Source organism: Vombatus ursinus, unplaced genomic scaffold, assembly GCF_900497805.2.
Source record: "Vombatus ursinus unplaced genomic scaffold, bare-nosed wombat genome assembly UNPS02014982.1, whole genome shotgun sequence".
Classification (NCBI taxonomy): domain Eukaryota; kingdom Metazoa; phylum Chordata; class Mammalia; order Diprotodontia; family Vombatidae; genus Vombatus; species Vombatus ursinus.
The window spans coordinates 737923-759945 of NW_020954760.1; the positions used below are offsets into that span (position 1 = coordinate 737923).

General features: G+C 41.4%; 1 protein-coding gene across 4 annotated transcripts in view; it reads right to left on the reverse strand.

Moving 5' to 3' along the window:
• The window catches only part of TBC1D8B (TBC1 domain family member 8B), a 105002-nt gene extending 84664 nt beyond the window's left edge, over nt 1-20338 (reverse strand). For 2 of the 4 annotated variants that reach the window (XM_027845588.1, XM_027845591.1), the window contains exon 1: nt 20133-20337. In XM_027845588.1, coding sequence (XP_027701389.1) covers nt 20133-20268 — 136 coding nt within the window. In that variant the 5' untranslated portion in view covers nt 20269-20337. Of the gene's footprint in view, nt 1-20132 lie in introns of all 4 variants that reach the window. The other 2 variants (XM_027845587.1, XM_027845589.1) reach the window with 2 other exon arrangements.
• Between the last annotated feature and the right edge of the window lie 1685 nt (nt 20339-22023).

The following is a 22023-nucleotide window of genomic DNA, read 5'->3' on the forward strand; positions in this document are numbered from 1 at the left end:
CTGAACACACAACATGCACACTGCGCACTGCGCATAACATCATGCTATACAACGCCTACAAACACTGCAAGAAACACCTCGGCTCAGATTCAAGACTATTATATGTTATGAATTGCAGTGTTTTTACTGTACATACAAATTTTTCTGCTCTTACAGAAACATAATGGTTTAATTATGGAAAATAAAGACTTTTAATATTTTCCTACCATCATTTCTCAGCATGTAAGTATCAAATTAGTATATCTTTGGATTGTATTGTGTTAGAATGTTTTGATTTTTAAAATTACTGTTATCTCCTTCTTTTACAGAAACATAAGTGCAGCAAGTAAAATTAAAGAAAAATTAATTGCAGCAAGTAAAGACAAAAGCCCTTTAATAATATTTCTCCACCATCACCACCGTATGTGTATGTAAGTGTGAACATCTATTTCCTAAATTAAGCACAAATGTAATTTCATAAACTAAAACTAGTATTTACTTGAGAAATTATTAGTAATATTTGTTTCTATTTTAGGACAAAATTTTTTTTGGTTATGGATAAGTGGCTAAATTTAGACAGAAGAGGTAAAAATACTAATGACAATGAAGCAGAGTCTTTGCTACCAGGTTGTAGTACACCTACATTGACAAGAAAAAGAAAATCTGTCAAATAATTTTTGCAATATGGATTCATGATGATGGTGTGGAAAAACCTCTTCACTTAATTTGGAACGAAGTTTTGGCTGCAGAGAGCATGAAACCAGCCAAACTAAAACGACATCTTAATACTAAGCATGTGGTGTACAGCAATAAACCAAAGGAATATTTTGAATGACTTTTAAAATCTTCAAATAAAGAAAAAACAATGTTTTAAGAAATTTGTTACTGTCAATGAAAAGTATTTACTTGCATCTGATGAAACTTCTTATTTAACTGCAAAAACTAAAAAGCCCTACACGATAGAAGATCTCGTGTTACCTGCTGCTATTAAAATGCCAGAACTAGTTCATAGGAAAAAGTATGGGGCTGAAATTTGTAAAATTCCTTTATCAAATGATACTTTTCCAAAAGAATTTCTGAAATTAGCAATGACCAATTCCAGCAACTTATTACCAGGCTTAAGGGCAGCTCAATGTTTGCAATTCAGTTAGATGAAACAACTGATACTTCTAACATGGCACAGTTGTTACTTTATGTAACATATGTTTATGAAGGAAGCATACATAAGGAATTACTGTTTTGTCACCATTTGGAAGGGCACACAAGAGGGGAAGATACATATCTTAAAGTTGATGAATTTTTCACAGATGAAGGTTTACAGTGGAAAAAATTTCATTGGAATCTGTACAGACGGTGCTGGTGCAATGATGGGTGAGAATGTTGGATTTGTAGCAAAAGTTAAAACTGGTGGCAATGAATGTATCACTTTACTCACTGCATGATCCATTGGAAGGCACTCACAGCCAAGAAAAAAAAATCACCAGTTAGATGTTGTGCTTAGAAATGCTAACAAAATCATTAACCTTATTAAAAGCCATGCCTTTAACAGTCATTTGTTTTCAAACCCTTGGAAAGACATGATCTCTGATGACAAAAGCTTATTACCACATGCAGAGGTAAGGTGGCTCTCAAAGGGCGAAGTTTAAACAGATTATTGAAATTGAAAGATGAAGCTGTTATATTTTTGACTGAGCAGAAATCCTATTTTGTTCATTTTTTTCATAATGACTTATAGCTTTCAAAACTGCTATTTGCCAGATATTTTCGAAAAACTCAATGATTTAAACATGTCACTTCAAGGAACTTGTAACATTTATGTTAAAAGATAAAATTGAATGTTTTACTAAAAAAGTTAACATATGGAAGAATAGGGTAGAAAATGGTTCTTTAGAAATATTTACAGCTACAGATGATTTTATAATTGAAAATAACTTTCCCAAAGTTTTAATTGTAAGAATTATAATTATTCATCTTGAGTGAGATTGGTGAAGACCTCTCATAAAATCTAAACTTAAATAAGTAAAATAAGGTCAAGACCCTTAGTAATAATAATATATGTGTATCCAGGTCAGGATGCTCGTAAATAGCCCGGATAAATATGCTCAAATTGTTGCAAAGACAAGTATAAAGCAAATTGTTCCAGGAACTGAAATGAACAAACAGGATGTACCAAGGGGATACTTGAAGGAGGGAGAGGCAGGTGCAAACAATGTAACGATTCTGTAATTTCCACTGCTGTTGTTGGGGTAGTTTTGTTGCATTTAGATTGTGCCCTCTGAAGCCCAGCCAATGGGATGAGAGGTAGAGGCTAGGGAGGGGTTGTGGTTAGAACTTATAAAAATGCTTGCTTGGCTGACACCACACACACCCACCCACCCCCACCCCCCAGTCTTGCATTGCACTGCCTTTGGTGTGAGTCACCCTTTCTCGAGATTGAAATAAAATCCTTTCTACTTTCTACCTGGAGAAGCCTCTGAATTAATTTGGGTAAGGGTCATCACTGTCCCACATAATCTGAAGTGCCTGGAGACAGTTTCAGAAATACTTCCCTTAAAATTTTGATTCTAAAAAACTAAGTTTCATAAACCATACTCAATTGAAATAAAAAACGTCAATCAGCTACCATCAAAAGTTCAAGAAGAATTTGCTGAGTTATCAAGTGACACAGGTTTAAAACTTGAGTTTCCTAAAAAAAAAAAAAAATCATTAAATTAAGTTTGGCTTGGGATTAGGACAGAATTTCCAACAATTTCTGAAATGGCCCTAAACATACTTCTGCCATTTTGTACTATGTATTTATGAGAAGTGGCATTCTCAGCATTGACAATTATAAAATCAAAATATTGAACTTCAAAAAACATTGAAGATGCTCTATGTCCTGCAGTATCAAACATTCTGCCAAGATTTAATTCTTTATGTAAAAATAAACAAGCATATCTATCTAATTTACATGCAAATCTACTTTCTTCTTTAATAAATGGTAAAATTATATGTATACCAAAGAATTGTTTTAAAATAAATTTATGATTTATTATCAATAAATGTTTGATTTGTATACCTATTTTATATATCTATATGCCTAGAGTCACATAAAAATTTCTTGGGTGAAAAGGGGTCACGAGTGGAAAAGGTTTAGGAAGCCCTGGTCTATGACTCTATGCCATCCTCACCCCTTTCAGCATGGTCTCCCCTCCACCCAATGAGGCCCAGAGCTGCAGGTTGCCAGATTTGCCTGAGACTTTGCAAGCTGCCCTATGAGAACAGGGTGCAGGGGGAGCAGCAGCCCAAGGCCATGGGTGTGGCCACTATTTGTTGCAGTATTTATGTATTTCTTAAACATTTAGCATGTATAAAGTTGTGCTACCATTTTTATTGGGTTCCTATCTTTTTTTTTTAATATGTCACTGACAAAGTTTTTGAGCACCGCGCCCTACATAATTATGTTGCCCCCAGCACAGATCTCCTATTTGCACACTCAGTCCAATCTGATTGCTTCTCCTATCTTTGTTCTCTTTAATATTGTTTAGCACCTATGGATATCGGCACATCTAACCCCATTTTTCTCATGAGCTTCATGGTTTTTACTGTGGGGTTTTTGCACAGTACAGGGGTTTTGGGGAGCACATGCTAATTATTGTGTTATACTAGAATTGTCTGTATTTTAACATACCAGAAAAGACTGTTATTGATATAGTATCATTCGTGAATCAATCCTTGTACAGCTAAACAACAAAATTATTAGAGCAAAGATCAGCATTAGCATAAAGCAAGAAGAAAGAATAACGATAAAAAAAAAAGACATGACATGCAACTGAAACAACTCAATCCTGGCATATTTAAACAAACTATTGGCAATGAAAACTAGCAACGGACAGTAGAAATAAGAGCCACCAATTTTAATTTTATATAGAAGTTTAACCAATATAAAATTAATTGCTCTAACAAAGAGCCCAAAAGAATCTAAGAAGAACCTTAGTTGAAAAACACTTGGCTTACTTGCCAAGACAAGAGATGGTAGCCAAAGGCAATGCCAATTTAGAATATAACTTGTCTGTAAAGTCTCACAAAGAAGGATGATGAAAGATTATGGGTAGTATAGCCTCATCAAGCTCATAAAGAAGTAATGGAGGGCAAACCAACTTAAAGAAAGCTTGGCAAGAGCCCCAACTAAGCAAAGTCATCCCAAGGCCATTTAAGGATGAAAATGAAAGGACGACAAGAAACAGAAGAAACACGAAAACTATTTGCAAAGCTTTTCATTACTATTTTCACCTTCAAGAACAGTGACCATCACATTTGGACTATATCGCCACAGCCTCCAGATGTGCCAATGTTCATAGGTACTAAAGGGTACTAAAGAGAATGAAAATAGGAAACACAGAGTAGACCAGAAGTGTACAGAGAAGATCTGTGATAGAGGCAATGTAATCGTGAGGCCATTGAAGGATAAATTTACAAGGTCCCTGAAGGAAGGAAAGACAACAAAGGTATGGGGAAAATCTCAGACTTTACAAATTACAAAAAAGGCAACTGAGAGAACATTAACAATTACCAGGACATGTGCCTACTTTTCTATCTTTATAAGACTTCTATAAGAATCATCTACACATGCACTGAGGGCATCCTGGATGAGGGATAACAAATAGGCATGCTTTCACAAACAATATTCCACAGGAGATACCTTTGCCATTAAGCCACTGGCTAAAAGATGGAGAGGAGGAGTCGGCTCTCAAGCTAAGAATGGTTCTGATATTTTTAAATACAATAAAACTTTATTTTAAAATGTAAAAACTAGTCTTAGCTCATGGGCCATACAGAAACAGGAAGCTGAGTCACCTATGCCTGATGTAGAGAATATAAGGTCCTACTATATTTATTTACTGATTATTTGAATTGATAGAGAAAGAAGCCGCCCTTGGAAGGCTCTCTTCTTTTTTTTTTAAATGGGAAAAAAATATGTATTGATCCGCATTCAGAATCTATCAGTTCTTTATCTGGATGTGGATAGCATTTTCTTTTTTTTAAAATTTTTTTTATTAATTTATTTTGATTTATCAACAATCACTTTCATATGCTTTTGAGTTTAAAATTTTCTCCCCCTTCCACCCCACCACCCTCCCCAAGACGGCACACAATCTGATATAGGCTATACATATACATTCCTATTAAACATATTTTCACATTAGTGATATTGTAAGTAAAAATTAGAACCAATAGGAGGAACCATCAGAAAGAGGAAACAAAACTCAAGAGAAGAGAAAAAAATAGCAATTCATCTTCCATAGTTCTTTCTTTGGATGTGGATAGCATTTTCCATCACGAGACCTTTGGAGATGTCTTAGATCCTTGTATTGCTGGGAAGGGTTAAGTTTATAAATATTAGTCATCACACAACATGGCTGTTATTGTGTACATCATTCTCCTGGTTCTGCTTACTTTACTCAGCATCAGACCATACAAGTCTTTCCAGGTTTTTCTGAAGTCAGCCTGTTCATCATTTCTTATAGCACAATAGTATTCCATCACATTCATATACCACAACTTGCTCAGCCATTCCCCAATTGATGGGCATCCTCTCAATTTCCAATTCTCTGCCACCACAAAAAGAGCTGCTATGAACATTTTTGTACATGTGGGTCCTTTTCTCATTTGCATGATCTCTTTGGGATATAGTCCTAGAAGTGCTATTGCTGGGTCAAAGGGTATGCACATTTTTATAGCCCTTTGGACACAGTCCCAAATTGCTCTCCAAAATGACTGGATCATTTTACAACTCCACCAACAATGCATTAGCATTCCAATTTACCCACATCTTCTCTAACATTTATCATTTTCCTGTTTTGTCATGTTGGCCAATCTGATAGGTGTGATGTGGTACCACAGAGTCTTTTTGATTTGCATTTCTCTAATCAATAGTGATTTAGAGCATTTTTTCATATGACTATAGATGGCTTTAATTTCTTCATCTGAGAACTGCCTGTTCATATCCTTTGACCATTTATCAATTGGGGAATGACTTGTATTCTTACAGATTTGACTTAATTCTCTATATATTTTAGAAATGAGGCCCTTATCAGAGACACTGGTTGTAAAAATTCTTTCCCAATTTTCTACGAAAGGCTCTCTTCTAACAAAGTAATTTGAGATTCCTCAAAAGATATAATACTGATAATCTTGTTCAATGATCCTATGATCACAAACAGGTAATATGTAAAACAGGCAGAAGCATCCAAGTTGAAAGGGTTTTCCTTTGTGGCTACTGAGGTCTTCCAGATGCTACTGTTTGCAGATGGCATCATGCTGGTCACATCAATCCTCAGAATATTGCAGACTTTCCTGGAAATGAGCCATAATCACTCAAGGGAGTTTGGCCTGACCATCCACACAGGAAAGACCAAGTGGATACAAAATGTCTATTGCCCAGATTATGACATGCAATTGGATGGAAAACTTAGTCTGTCCATCTGTGTGAGAGTCTATATGGGAGTGAGAGTCCACATGAACAAGCTGGGCCCAGAATCAAAACAGAGGGAAGAGAATGGGTTGGATTGCCTTCAGGAAATTGCAAAGCTCCTTTAATGACCTCAAACTTCTCCCAGAAACAAGGGTCTATCTTTTTAATACCAATATTCTAACACTTTTGTTGTGTGGCTACAAGACATGCAGCACAACAGTCTATGAAGAATTAAAAATTTCGGGGCAGCTAGGTGGTGCAGTGGATAGAGCACTGGCCCTGAAGTCAGGAGGACCTGAGTTCAAATTCGGCCTCAGACCAAACACTTGACATGTACTAGCTGTGGGACCTTGGGCAAGTCACTTAACCCCAATTGCCTCACTAAAAAAAAAATGAATTAAAAACTTCTTACTTTCTTAATGGGTGAGAGGAGAGGATTTGGAACTGAAAATAAAATTAAATTCAAAAAAAGAAAAAAACTGCAAATGAGTCACACAGAAGGTAATACAGGGGCATGTAGTGGATATGAGCAGGATATAACACATAACAAATGAGGAACTTCAAAGAAGAGAACTAAGTGATCTCATTGGGCAAATGTATGCTGAAAAGAAGATAGGCTGGTCACATGGGATGACAGTCTGAGTGTCCCATTGGGATCTTTGTGGTATCAAAAGAAAGGAAGGAGGACCTCTATCACAGTAGAGGGACCCCTTGTGGTGTCATAGGCAAGAAATACCAGGGCTGAGTAGGCATGGAAGGATTGTGATGTACATCACATTGAGGCAGATAGGTTGAGAAGGTCTGAGTTCAATTCCAGCCTCAGACACTTACTAGCTGTGTGACCTTGGGTAAGTCACTTAAATTCTGTCTGCCTCAGTTTCCTCACTTGTAAAATGGGGGTCATAATAGCACTCATCTTCCAGGGTTGTAGTGAGAATCAAATGAGGTAATATTTGTAAAGCCTTAGCACAGTGCAGGGCACATAATAGGTGCCACATAAATGCTTATTCCCTTCCCTTCCCCATACATTGCTGGAGGAAACATGCAAATCAGATCTAAGCTCCCGAAGGTATTAGAGAGTACCCAAGAATAAGATGGTACTGCAGTCCTGTACCCTAGTCAGGCCACAAATGGAGTTTGGGGTTCAGCTCTGGGTGCCATATCCCAAGAAGGTTACAGTAAAGCTGGGGAGTTTTATAAGCATTGATTAGAAAAACTGGAAATGTTAGCCCAGGAAAAAAAAAAGATTCAGGACATGGCAGCTCTCACCAAATATTTGAAGGGAAGTCATGCAGAAGAAGGATTAACCTGACAATCAGCTTTAGAGCTGGAAAGGACTTTAGGCAAAAGTGAGGAAAGAAAGGACCTAAGGGGAAAGTGAAGGCCAAGGTCTGAGGCCTGAGGGTTAAGTGAATCCACTTGGCTCAGGGCACACTGGGAAGCATCTGTGAAGACTTCAGACTCCCCTGGCTCCAAATCCAGGCTTCTGTCCACTGGAGATACATTCCATTCAGCCATTGAGGGGCAAACCTAGGCTTCCTGACAATCAGAACCACTCCAAGTAGAAAGGGCTGCCTTGCAAGTGGATTCCCCCTCACTAAAAGTCTTAAAGCAAAGACTGGGTAATCACTTGTACAGTATGCTGTAGAATCAGTCAGTCAACAGGCACGTTTTAAGCATGTACCTTCTATGTGCCAGGCACTGTGCTAAGTGCTGGACATACAAATACAAGTAGGAAAAAAATGACAGCCCCTGTCTTCAAAGAACTTACATTCTAACGGGGGAAGAGGATACATAAAAGGAAGAGGGGATTTGTGTTCCACTATGTGTTTACCTAGATGGCCATGGCCCCTTGCCCTTCCAACACTGAAATCTAATGATTCTGTGCTTTAGGAAAACAAAAATTATTCATACAGTTAGCCCTTCCATATCTTGACTTTCCTCATTGTGGTTTCAATATATCATGGATTAGCATAAGAAATTAAATGGGAATTTTTTTGGAGTTTTGCAGAAGCCGCAGATGACACAGAAAAAGTTTAGAAACTCAGAAATGCATAAAATATATGTTAAGTATTGTATAATAGCAAGAAAAAAGAGAAGGAAATTTGCAAAGCTGGAAAACTTCTTCTCTAGTACAAAGGGAGGGCCAAAAATTTTTACTCAGATTTTCCAGATTGCAGGGGGTGCCACACCCCTAACCCCTCCAATGTGGAAGCGCTTATATATTTTCCATGTGGAAACCTAATCTATCATTTCTGACATCAATTAGTTCTCTAGAAAAATACTAAATTCCATAGTGGACCATGCTTTTAGTTAGGTAAGGAAATGAGTGCCTACAAGGATCCTATTTTCATATAAATCATATGGCTACATATATGGCTCATAGTACAATAAAACTAGAAGTAAATAATGACACTATAGTAAAATATGCAGATCCCAATGGCAACCAAAACCAATTAAAGGCTTGGTGAAAGAAGAAATTCTACCCAGGGAAGAGGTGATAAGGGCCTGAGCTAGGGTGGTAGCCGAGTGAGTGGCGAGAAGGGTGGTAAAATTGACAGAGCTTACCAATGGAATAGGGCATCTCCTAAATCAGGGACCTCCATTTCCCACACAAGCCATCTGCTTGTGCCTTAAGTGCTGCAGAAGAGATCCCGATGGCAGGGAGGTTGTACTCGGTGATTTCTAAAGTTCCCAACTCTAAATTCTACTGTTCTCCATCTGTCTAACCAGGTGGTTTTCGGTAGTAAGCAGTAGTCATTTTCATAAGATCACAAAGTTGAAAGTGGAAGGATCCTTAGAAGCTAGTACCTACTCCAACCCCCTCATTTTCCAGATAAGGAAACTAAGGCCCCAGGAGAGGAAGTGACTTGCCCCAGGTCACACAAAGGATCCTGGGTCTAGAGCTAGAAGGCTCTCAGAGACAATTGATCCAATGCCATCATTTTACACTTGGGGAACCTTTGGCCTGGGAAGGTAAATGCCTTATTAAAGGTCACACAGGTAGTAAGTGGCAGGATTTGAGCCTGGCTCTTCTGGCTCCAGAGTCAATGCTCTTTCCACCATGCCAATGGATGTCTTATTTGTTCTGTATTACCTCATTATATCATTTAATTGAAAGCATTACACACATTTGCTCCAGTGAATTTCCTCAGAGTAGACCTGTGCTGTATGGCCTGAGGCATTAGGGCCATACTTATTAGTTACCTAATATCTTAGAGTATGTGTTGAATTGGACACATCATGGTACCAGATCTGGGGTCAGAGGACCTGGGTTTGAGTCCTGTCTCCTCTACTTACTATCTGTGAGACCACAGACAAGTCACTTAATCTCTCTGGGCCTCAGTTTCCTCAACTGTAAAATGAGGAAGTTGGACCAGTTGGCCTTGAAAGGTATCTTCCATATCTAAATCTATGATGCTAATTTCCTTCATGATATCTCTTGCCTACATCCCCTTCTCTCCACTCACATCATTAGGGTGGGTGAGCCCTTCCACTGATACGAATGCCACCTAAGTAGCCAGTCCTTATAAGTTGCTGTGACTTTATCACCTAATGTTATCACCCCAGCACTTAGCCTAGTGCCTGGCAGGTGTTAGGTGCTTACTGAATGCTTGTTAACCAATAGCCAGTCCTGGGCTGATGAGTCTCTCTAACCTTAGCTCAAACCAGGAGCTGAAGTCCTTCCGGCACGGCAGGACCTGGCAAAGATTACACTCCACTGGCACAGACTTCAAGAACCTGGGGCCACTTCTATTATACACGACACTGAAAAGATCAATTTGGAATCAGAGGACCCAAATTCAAATTCTGGTTCTTCCACTTATTCTGTGCCCTTCAGCAAGTCCCTTCCCTGGGCCTCAATTTCCTCCTCTATAAAAGGAAGGTGTTAGATTAAAGGTCCTCTGAGGTCCCTTCCAGCCCTGGATCCTATATAGTAGGACTTTAGTGAAAGAAAGAAACAGGAAAAAAAATCCCAGTAATCCTCCTTAATGTAACTGCCTATGAAATTACTAGAGAAAAATTAAAATCAAGGAAAGCAGTATATTAAATTGGGCCTGTATATAAAATTATGATCAGCTATATTTGAATTATATTTATTGCTGTTTTTATTAGTCCAGTCTTATGATTTCAGCTGTATGAGGATCTCCCACTGTGGAAATTTCCTCCACTGCGCAGAAGTTTAAGAATTTACAGTCTTAGCATTGCCCAGGGCATCTAGAGGTTAAGTGCCTTGCTCATGGTCACACAGGTTGTAAATGTCAGGGTAAGAATTAGAACCCATGTCTTCCTGACCTTCAAGATGCCTCTCTATCCATTATGTCAGGCTGCCCTTGTTACCAGGGGTAGCTAGGTGGCGCTGCAGTGAATAGAGTGCCAGGCCTGGAGCCAGGAAGACTCGAGTTTAATTCTGGCCTCACACACTTACTAGCTGTGTGACCCTAGGCAAGTCACTTCACCCTGTTTGCCTCAGTTTCCTTATCTGGAATATGAACTGGAGAAGGAAATGGCAAACCACCCCAGTACCTTTGCCAAGAAAACCCCAAATGGGCTCACAACCAAAACAACTAAACAACAACAAAAGCCCTTGTTACCAACACAAACTGGGCAATGAATTTGTTTTATAAAAGTCAGAGTTAGCATTTTGAAAGCTATCAACTTTACAGTGGAAACTCTGGAAAGCATTCTAACAAAAAATAATTCTGCTTTTGATTTGTTTTTCTTCTCCTTGCATTTTTTAGAAGGATATTTATATGAAAATAGGATCCTTGTAGGCACTCATTTCCTTACCTAACTAAAAGCATGGTCCACTATGGAATTTAGTATTTTTCTAGAGAACTAATTGATGTGAGAAATGACAGATTAGGTTTTCACATGGAAAATATATAAGAACAGGGGTAGCTAGGTGGCACAAAGGATAGAGCGCCGGCCCTGGAGTCAGGAGGATCTGAGTTCAAATCCAGCCTCAGACACTTACTAGCTGTGTGATCCCGGGCAAGTCACTTAACCCTGATTGCCTCAATTTATCATGAAAGAATAAAGAAATGGGGCTGCTCGGTGGCGCAGTGGATAGAGCACTAAGTCAGGAGGACCTGAGTTTAAATTCGGCCTCAGACCAAAACACTTGTCACTTAACTAGTTGTGTGACCCTGAACAAGTCACTTAACCCCAATTGCCTAAAAAACAAACAAAAATAAATAAATAAATAAAAGAGAAATATATATATATATATATATGGACAAATGATTTCTTAACCAAATACATTATGTTTTTGTAGACACCACTATGTTTCTGAAGATTAAGACCTGTAAGAAAACATGAGAACTGAAATAATATATCATTATAAAACTATCACTTTGAGAAAATGAGAGGGAAAAAAATCAATTCTTAGGCCAGAGCTAGAACAAAAAGTGACATTGAATCAGGGCTGGGGATGAGGTGGGAGGGCGGAATGTAACTGTTTTACCCCATCATTTAGTAGTAAATGCTTTCTAAAGGAATGATTTCATGTTAAGTCAGTGGTCACACCAGAAAGATAAAACAGAGCCCTGGGACAAAGTTTATAAAACTTACATCTGAAGCCAACTTTGTTGGAATGGAACCTGGAGATACAGTTGGCTGACTCTTGGGGTCACAATAAAGGAACAAGGCAAATAACTGGGGCCTGGGCACTTCTCATTCAGGTATGCTTCACCAGGCCTACAACATCTCTGGCTTTGGACCTGTTACTGAACCCACTGGTTTAACTGCCAACAGTTAGGACAGATGTCCTAACAAAGGAAACAGTAGGCCTAGGGTGGGGCTTTTGGACCTTCTTTCTATACAGAAAACGATCTCACTTCATCACAGGGGGTATGACACTTCTCAGTTCTTCCCCCTGTCAGTTTGATTTATACTACCTAGACTATTGCAATACCCACCTAGCTTATCTCTCTCAGCTATCCCATTCACCTTCCACATAGTTCCCAAAGTAATATTCCTAAAGAACAGTTCTGATCATGTCATTCATCTGCTCAAGAAGCTCCGGGGGCAGCCTATTACCTCTAGGATACAATACAAATTCTTCTGTGTGTTACTTTAAGTCCTTCATGACCTGGCTTCAACCTCCCTTTCCAGCCTCATTATACATTCCCTTTCCCTTCATGTACTCTACAGTTCAGGCAAACTGGTTTTCTTGCTGTTCTCATACACAACACTCAACCTCCTATCTTTATATAGATACAACTATCATGCTTTCTTATTCTAATACATCTAGATTCCTAACTAAAATCATATAAATAGTAAGGTATATACAAGCAGTAGAATGTGTAGAAAATTCTTTGGCACAATACTTCAGGATTCTATCACCCAATATGTGGTATTGGCTCTTGCAATAAATGCTCAACAGGAATGGGAGAAAAAAGAAAAGAATCCATTCTTAACATATATATATATAATGTATGTATGTATGTATACGTATATATACATATGCACACATAGACACACAGACCCACCACACACACACACACACACACCAAGAAGCACCACTACTGATTTATAAATAAGGAGAGAAAAATGTATGCCTCTATTTCCCTCCTCTCTGTGGTTTTTTGTTGTTGTTTTCAGAGAGAGGGAATAATCTTTGGACTTTATGTAAGGACAACCCTTCAGTGGCCTCACCCTCAAATAACTGCCTTAAAAGTGAGAAAGATAACAGAGAATTTTATATAGGAAAGGAAATAAATACTTGCTCATTTGCGCAAGCGTTTCAATAGTTTGGTTCGTTGGAGGGAACAATGTATAAGAATAAATATCTGCCATGACGTATGCGTGTCTCTACAGATTTTAAGAAAAGGGATGATTGCAATAGGAAGAGCTCTAACTATTGGCAGCTTTCTTTGGAGAGGAGGTAGGAATGCTGAGAGCTTGCAGCTGGAAAAAGAATTGCTGGGAAGCATGGGGAGAAGCTAAACTTCTCAAACCTAAGGCCATACAGAACCTACTGACACAGGGCTTGTTTGAGGGTCTCCTCCATTCCGATGCCTCGTGTCCACGAGATGGACCGGCAGGCAGGTTAAGAGGTGGATAACCAGACAAGCAGAGGCAAGGAACCAGCTAAGAGGAAAAAAAAAGAAAGAAAGGCCTGAGAAAAGGTGATCGGATTGAGCACTTTCAATTTTTCCTCACTCTAGTTTGGAAGGGGGTTAGCCTCCAGAAGTGAGTAGTGGAGCAGAGACTGTACTTTTCAGTTTAGTGAGGAGATAAAGGGCAGCAGGGATGGCAGGGTCAAGTAAAGGTTTATTAGGGAGGGGGTGGGCCTGAGCATGTCAAAAGAGAGGAAGAGATTAAAGGGAGAGAGGGTGATCAGATAGGGTAAACTTTGGGAGAAGACAGCAGGGGTGCTGTCAAAGGCCCAGAGAGGTGAGCCTGGGTTAAGAAAGGGTCTGTTCTCTTTTTCTCTTCCTCCTCCTCCCTCTTGGAGACTGGAATAGGGGTGGAACGGATGAAGGAAGGTCAGGTGATCAAGTAGTGCGATTTCTGAGGTGTGAAAAGGTGGCAACGGAATACCCTATGGATGGCTTGGATTTCCTCATTAAAGTAGGAGGTGAAGACATCTGCTAGGGGGCTGATAGGGTGGGGGCGGAATTGTATTGGGAGCTAGATGGAAAAAGGGTTGGGAACAGCTGCTGAGATGATTGGGATAGAATCAATCAAGGAAGACTAAAACCCTGACTTTCTGGAGAGAAATGTAAAAACGAAAAATAAAAGAGGGAGCGGAGGAGGGAGAAAGAAGAGAAAGAACAGAACCAGAGGCAGTTGCATCTATTTCTATGGCCGTCAATGTGAGGCTGTTTGAAAAAAAAATTTTTTAAATAAATAAAAATAAATAAATAAATAAAACAAACAAAAAAATTTTTAAAAAAAGAGGCAGTTTGGCATAGAGGATAGAAAGCAGGCCTCAGGGTCAGAAAAACCTGGGTTTAAGCAGACCCTCTTTGGCTGTGCAACCCTGGGCAAAGTCATTGCCTCTCAGTGCCCCCAAGTTAACCAGGTTAAGATGGATGAAGAGAATGTTCTTCATTGAAGGAGTTTCCACTTGCACTGGAGTCTGCACTTACCGTGTTGAAAAGAGGCACTCAGAAGTCGAGGGACTACAGGTCAAGAAGAAAAAAACTTGAACCCAGGACTTCTGACCTCCAAGGCCAGCCCTCAATTACTCAACATATTCTGACTTGGAAGACTGGATAAGAATTAACCCGTGGAAACAATGTTTCCGTTGATATACAAATGGGGACACTGAGGCTCATAAGGGCTGGGGCTTCCCCATTATAGTAAATGACAGAACCTAGATTCAAATTCCTGTCTTCTAACTCCCAAGTTCATTTTAATTAAACTTCATTTTTTCTTTCAGTTCTGATTTACATGACCCAAAATCTACTAATGTGAAGCATGAGAAGCTATGATATTATCAGCTATGGACATTTCAAAAGAATATAACAATTCTGAGAAGCCATAAACATATATGACCAATAAACCACCCAAACTAAGTTGTCATGACTGGCAGGTTTCCCTTTAATTCCCATGAACAAAAATTTTCAGGAGAAAACAGTCCTATTCGTTCCCCAAGTGTGGTAGTTTCCATCTGCCATGCATTGCAAATTGTAGCCATTTGCATAATTTGAGGGAACATGCATAATATCTTTAAATTATGTAAAATTAGACTCTAAACCAATCAATCTATGAAGGTGCTATATTTAGGTGAGAGAGAAAAATTATCCTGATCAGCCGAAAGGAGCAAAGGCTAAAAGCAAATAACTGCAAAATTTAAGTACTAATTACTCCACCAAATCAAGGAAAATCACTTCTAAGATTTCAAAAATCTTTAACCTAAAAACAATAAGGAAAATAGTGGGCTGGATTGGGAATTAATTAGAGGACCTAGGTTTAAATCTCCACTCTATGATCTGAAGCAAGTCATTTAGAGGATCCTGGATACAGATCTGAAAGAAACTCCTGACTCCTAGTTCATCCCCACACTGCCCCCTCGTTTTCCAGAGAAGGAAACTGAGGTCCAGGGAGAAATGACTTACCCAAGGTCACACAGACAATAAAAGTGTCTGAGGTAGGATTTGGTTTTTTGTTTTTGTTAGGCAATAGGGTTAAGTGACTTGCCCAGGGTCACACAGCTAGTGAGTGTTATGTGTCTGAGGCCGGATTTGAACTCAGGTCCTCCTGACTCCAGAGTCGGTGCTCTATCTACTGCGCCACCTAGCTGCCCCTTGTTTGGGTTTTTTTTTTTGTTTTTGTTTTTGTTTTTGGTGAGGTAGGATTTGGATCCAGATCCTCTGACTCCAGAGTAAGTGCTCTTTACACTGTATGACACTTCCTCCCTCCTAGGCCTTAGTTGCCTCCTCTGTAAAGGGAAGGGTAAGGCCTCTGAGGGCCCTTGCAGCTCTAGAGCTAGAATTCTGTGTGTGACCTTGGACAAGTCACTTCTCTCTGGTCTCAGTTTCCTCCTCTGTAAAATGAAGGGGGTTGGACTAGATGGCATCCAACGGCCCTTCTAGCTCTAAATCTAGAACATCCTGTGATCCCACAAACAATATTCATAATGGCAAGGTAAATTAAAACAATACCAACAGGCAGCCAGATTCTAAGATGTTCAGTTGTTTTTCAGTTGTGTCTGACTCTCCGTGACCCCATTTGGGGGTTTCTTGGCAAAGATACTGGGGTGGTTTGCCGTTTCCTTCTCCAGCTCATTTTACAGATGAGGAAACTGAGGCAAACAGGGTGAAGTGACAGGAAGTATGTGAGGTAAGATTTGAACTCGAGAAGAGGAGTCTTCCTGACTCTAGGCCCGGCGCTCTATCCGTTGCAGCGCCACCTCGCTGCCATCTCCATACGGGAGAAGGGAAGAGATGATTCAACAGGTGTCCCTCCACTTGGTAGGAGAGGGGTGGAGAAAGAGATTTGTGGCTGCAGAACACAGCTGGACTGTAGTTCCAGAATGTGTGTGTAGGCTGACCTTGTTTAACTGTCCTTTGGAAGAAAGGTGGAGGAGGGAGGGGAGCCGAATGGAAAACTTTGAACAAATCAACAAAAACAATGGCAAAATCTTCCAGGACACATTCCACAATGTTAAAAGCATCCTGACTGGGCATCAGTAAAAAGCAAAATAAGGGTCCACAATAACCCACTAATGTTTCCAATTATTTCCACAACATCCTAAGAATGACGGACCATTTACAAAAATAATCCTAGGAAAAGTCCCACACTGGGGAAGGATCTCAAAATTTTAACTTCTAAACTATTCTCAGACTATAACCATCAGACTCCACTGGGCCTCTTGGTATTATTTGTTGGCCTGATATTCTTAATCAGTATTTTAAGGAGAAAAAATGTCTCCTGGCTGAGTTTATCCATCCATGCAGATGGCAGCCCGTTTTTACCTTAGTGAGGTTTAATGAGTTGCTCCAGGCCAAAAAACAAACAAACAAACAAACAAAACCCACGGGCTGGCAGCCATCTCTCCAAAGATGAGAAGATCTTTCAGAGCTGGGCCCCTGGCTATCTAGTCTATTATCCCTTTCTATTCCCAACCTGTTTAGAAACAGCAGCATGACAGTGTGGCTATTTTGATCCTTCCTTAGTTCTAGTGCCTTCCCTCCGAGGAGTATCTCCAATTTCTCCTGTCCATAGCTTGTTTGCACATTAGACTATGAGCTCCCAGAGGACAAGGACTGTCTCTTGTCTTTCTCAGAAGCCCCAGCGCAATGCCTAGCACACAGGTGCTGAATAAATGCTCGTTGACTGACTGTCTCCACCGTTAATATGAACCGCTATGGACGATGCAATCAGGTCAAAAGAATAAAGGTCGTCATTTCCACAATGGCCTACTCACATCGAGCATATCAATCTGACTCGTACAGCGGAAATCTTGGTACATTTTTCTCAGATCAATACTTTTCTTGTCTTCCTCGAGAGATTTGGAAAGCAATAAAAGGCAGAGAGATATATGGAGCTTCTGGGCTGACAGCAGGGACCATGAGGTTTGTAACCTTATTAAAAGACTGAGAGGAAAGCTTCCAATGTCTTGGAGGAGCTACACTGGATTTATGGGAGGATGCTAGGATTTGGGGCCCTAAAAGATTTTAAGAGTTTATAGGCTCATAAATCTAGAACTCGATGGAACCTCAGAGACCACAGAGGAAACTGAGGCCTAAGAAGGTGGAGTATTTGGAGGCAAAGGACCTGGGTTGAAGTTTTGGCTCTGCACCTTAATTCTTATGTGTGACTTGGACCAAATCAATTTCACCTCTCTGGGCCTCAGCTTCCACTTCTGTAAAATGAAGGGGGTACAATCTGGAAGGGACCTCAGAGACCATATAGCTCAATGCCCTAATGTTACAGAGGAGGCAACTGAGGCCCAGAAAGGGAAAGAAGTGACATAGGCTCCTAGATCTTCGAGCTGGAGGGGACCTCAGAGGCCATCTAGCCCACCCCTCCTCATTTTACAGAGGAGGAAACTGAGCCCAGAGAGAAAGAGTTGACTTGGTCAAGGTCGCACACAAGTATTAAGGTACAGTGCCAGGATCTGAACCCAAGTCCTCTGACTCCAAATCCAGGCCTTTTCCCATTACCCAATGCTGTCTCCCATCATCCCCTTCTCAGGCCAGTACCTTGCACACAGAAAACATTTAATAAATAGCAGTTGAATTTTGGAGAAGATGAAGCATCATTTTGTAAACAGTGAATTCTTTTGAATATATTTATGCTATCTTGACTCTGCTACTTCTAGCTGGCCAACTCTGGGCAAGTCACTTAACCTCTGGGTTTCAACTGTAAAATGAGAGGTTTAGATTACATGATGTTCGAGGTCCCTTCCAGTGCTAATCTGTCATCTTATTCATCTATGGCCACTATAAAAGAATAAAACAATTTTTAGGGATCCCAAGCATGTATTCCCAACATTATCTAAACTAAGTAAGGTTTATGATTTGCAGGTTTCCTTTTAATTCCCCTGAACAAAAGTACTTAAAAGAACACCTTTGGCCCTTTGTATTCCTCATAGTATGGTAGTTTATGCACTGCAAAGTGTAGATATTTGCATATTTTTATTCAACATGTGCACTATTTTTAAGTTATGTAAAATGAAACTCCAAACTAATCTATGAAGGGGTTATATTTAAAGTGATTTGATTTACAAAAATATGAGTTATATTGATTTTTCAGGAAGAAAACCATTGAATGGGTTGCCAGAGCCAAAAGAATTCATTAGTGAGCATCCAACTTGTTGGTGATGAGCAAGGTTGGTTCTCTGGTAGCAGATGCAGCTCAGTACTACTGAGTCTGTTTTGGGACATTTCCTAGCTTGCTAGAACCTACCAGTGCTGTGTCCACTTGCAGAGGCCTTTGAGAACTCAGGGTTACCGTCATGGATCAGAGTGGGGCTTCTCTGAAGGTAGCCTCAGAAGTGAAACGGACAGGGCCAGAGGTATTTGGGGAATCTTGCAATGCTCTCAATGATATCAAACTGCTCCCTGATGCAAAACCCATCATCTTTATTACTAGCATTATGTTACATGGCATCAATGTCACCCAATGGGGATGGTGGCTGTGACTGGAATGAAGCATATAACCAGAATGCCTTGGGAGAAGTGGTACAAAAGATCTCATCAAGGAAATACCGGGCGGTCAGTAGCAAAAGCAAGGGCCAAAGAATGGCCAGCTTGAGTGCAGCACTCATGAAATATTAAAAGACTCAAAGGAAAGCTTCCAGGGATCATAGGATCCTTGTAAAACTCAAAGGGATCTCTGGGGACACGTAATCCAATGTCTCCTTTTTGAATGAATGAGGAAATTATGACCAGTGGAATTTATATTACCCAAAGGCACACACAGCATTACAGATGTAGAACTGGAATGAACCTCCAAGGCCAACCCCCTCATTTTATACAGGAGAAAAGAGATGGGACTTGCCCAAGGTCATACATGGGATCCTAGCTGGAAAGCAGGAAGGGGAGAGGCCATCTAGTCCAAACCCCTCATTTTACAGAGGAGGAAACTGAGGCCCAGAATGGGGAAGTGACTTGTCCAAGGTCACACATGGAATCCTTGATCAAGAGATGGAAGGGACTTCAGGGGCCAGCTAATGGATAACTCCATTTTACAATAGAGAAAACTGAAGCCCTCAGACAGCAAGTGACTTGCCCAAGGTCGCACATAAATTCCTAGCTCTGGAGCAGGAAGGGGCCTCAGAGGCCACCGCCAGACTGTCTCATTGATGACTTAGATCTTTATGCGAGTTTTTGAGATCGAAGCCACCTCAGACCACATCTAGGCCAATCCCCTATCTTTACAGAAGAGGAGAAGGTGGCCAAGGTGGACTTACCTAAGAATTGCACTTCAGGTTTGAAGCCCTCCCCTCCCCCCTTGAAAAAAAACGATCTGCAGACAACACTGGAAGAAGGCTGGTATCCCCAGGGTGAAAACCCTATGCCCTCCCACCCTCAAGGGAGGAGGCACTGGCTCTCCCAACGAGAAGCTGGAAGAGGAGGGCGGCCAAAGGGGCTGGGGGGAGGGGGGATGTCGAGGGTGTGCGTGCGGACGTTGGAGCGAGCGAGCCGGCGAGCGGCGCGCGGGCGGGCGAGCAGGTACCTGCCTCCCCGGCGCAGTCCGACGGCCGGGCGATCGGGGGGTGGGGACCGGAGCAACTCACCTGTGAACCCCCCGCTGCCGCCGCCTTCCTCCCCGTAGCCCCGGCGCCGCTGCAGCACGAAGTAGTCGTTGGCCCGTTCCAGGAGCCACAGCTTGAGCGCGTTCTTGAGCAACACCTCCTCCGGCTTGAGCCACATTGTGGACCGTCCTGGCCAGCTCCCCCCGGCCACCCCCTCCTCGGCAGAGCTGGCTGCCCTGAGCCCGGCTCACAGTCCACCCCTCCCGTCCTCGCCCGGCCGCTCTCAGCTCGACTCCCGGCTCCCTCGGGCTCCCACTCCCTCGGGCTCAGGATCTCCACACCTGCTCGCACCCCGCCCTGCTCTCCCACGTCGACAGTGTCACTGCCAGCTCCCGCCCACCGGGGCCAACGGCGCCGCCCTGCCGCACGGCCTCCTGGGAGCTGTAGTCTGCGTCCCCATGCTCTAGCTCGAGACTAGGGGAGTGCTTGACTATGCTTCCCATAAGGCCCAGCGATGGCAAGGAAGGCGGGGCAGCTGGTGTCCCAGACAGAGAGTTGTGGCTTCACTGCCTGCTCAGCCGCCGGTAACTTGTGTTAAGACTTAGGCGCGTAGAGTTGGCCAGCTAGTCCAACGCCCCCATTTTACAGAGGAGGAAACTGAGACCCAGGAAGAGGAAGGGATCTGCCCAGGTAACACAGAGGACCCTAGTTCTAGAGCTGGCAGGGACTTCAGAGGCAATCTAGACCAACACCCTCATTTTACAGAGGAGGAAACTGAGGCCTAGAATGGGGAAGTGACTTGGCTAAGGTCACACGGAGGATCCTAGACCTAGTGCTGGAAGAGGCCTCAGAAGCCACTTCTGAGCTGGTGCTTCTTTTCATTGCTTAACCTGAGTTTTCTGCAGTGAAATTACAGGCCCAGCATCCCATTCCATCCCCTCACCCCTCCTCCCCAACACATTGGCTAAGAATATAATCACAAGGTATTTATGAGGTGTTAAAGTAACTGTAAAAGACTGAGCCTTACCCTGATCCTTTATGTGGTGGGAATACCTGTGATTTAAAAGAACAACTCCATTGGCTGAGAAAAAATCAGCCCTGCCTCTGGGATTTTAAGGAGCTACTCCCTGAGAAACCCAAAGTAGTCAAAACTACCTTGTGTAGAAAAAACTCGGTAAGGTGAAGGAAGACATTTCTCTCTCTTCTCCACCTCCCACTTTGGCCATGTAGCTTTAAAGCAGAGCCACAGGATCAGTAAGAGTCACCATATCCGGTTGGGAGGAAAGGCACACACCCCAAAGAGACTAAGACACAGAAGGACAAGTCTCCAGAGGGAGGAGGCAGTTTCATGGAGTGTGACACTGCCTCACCCCCGTGGGATTCAGGTTATGAAGAAAAGCAGACCAGGGAACCCAGAGGATTCCAACATATAAGAAAGGACTCCCAAGGCCTACAGTACCATGAGTTGTGAGGTGTCTTTGCCACATTTGTGACTCACTACTGTCATGTTCTTAGTCTGAGCCCACTCTTCCCATGACTCCTGAGTGTGTTTCTGAAAGAGTGTGCCACAAGATTATTGGTGAATGCTTTGTATCTACTCTTCTGGTTATCCCATTTGAGTAATGCCTTTGCTAAGAGTTAGTTAAATCTTTTTTTTTTTATTCTGAACTTAAATACCAAAAAAAGAGCATTTCCATATGCATAACAACATAAGAAGAGGATTGTTATATGAAACCACAAATCTTTACTTCATGCGACTTTTTTTTAAAAAAGATGAAATTCCACACTTTTCTTTCAAAACTGTCCTGCTTGTCTGTGCTTCCTTAAATCTATTCTCTTCTTGCCTTTAAAAAAAAAAGTTTGAATATCCCTCTATTTTAGTGTCACTGTTGCTAACCCCACTTCTTCCTCTCTCCTAAACCTCTCCTCCCTG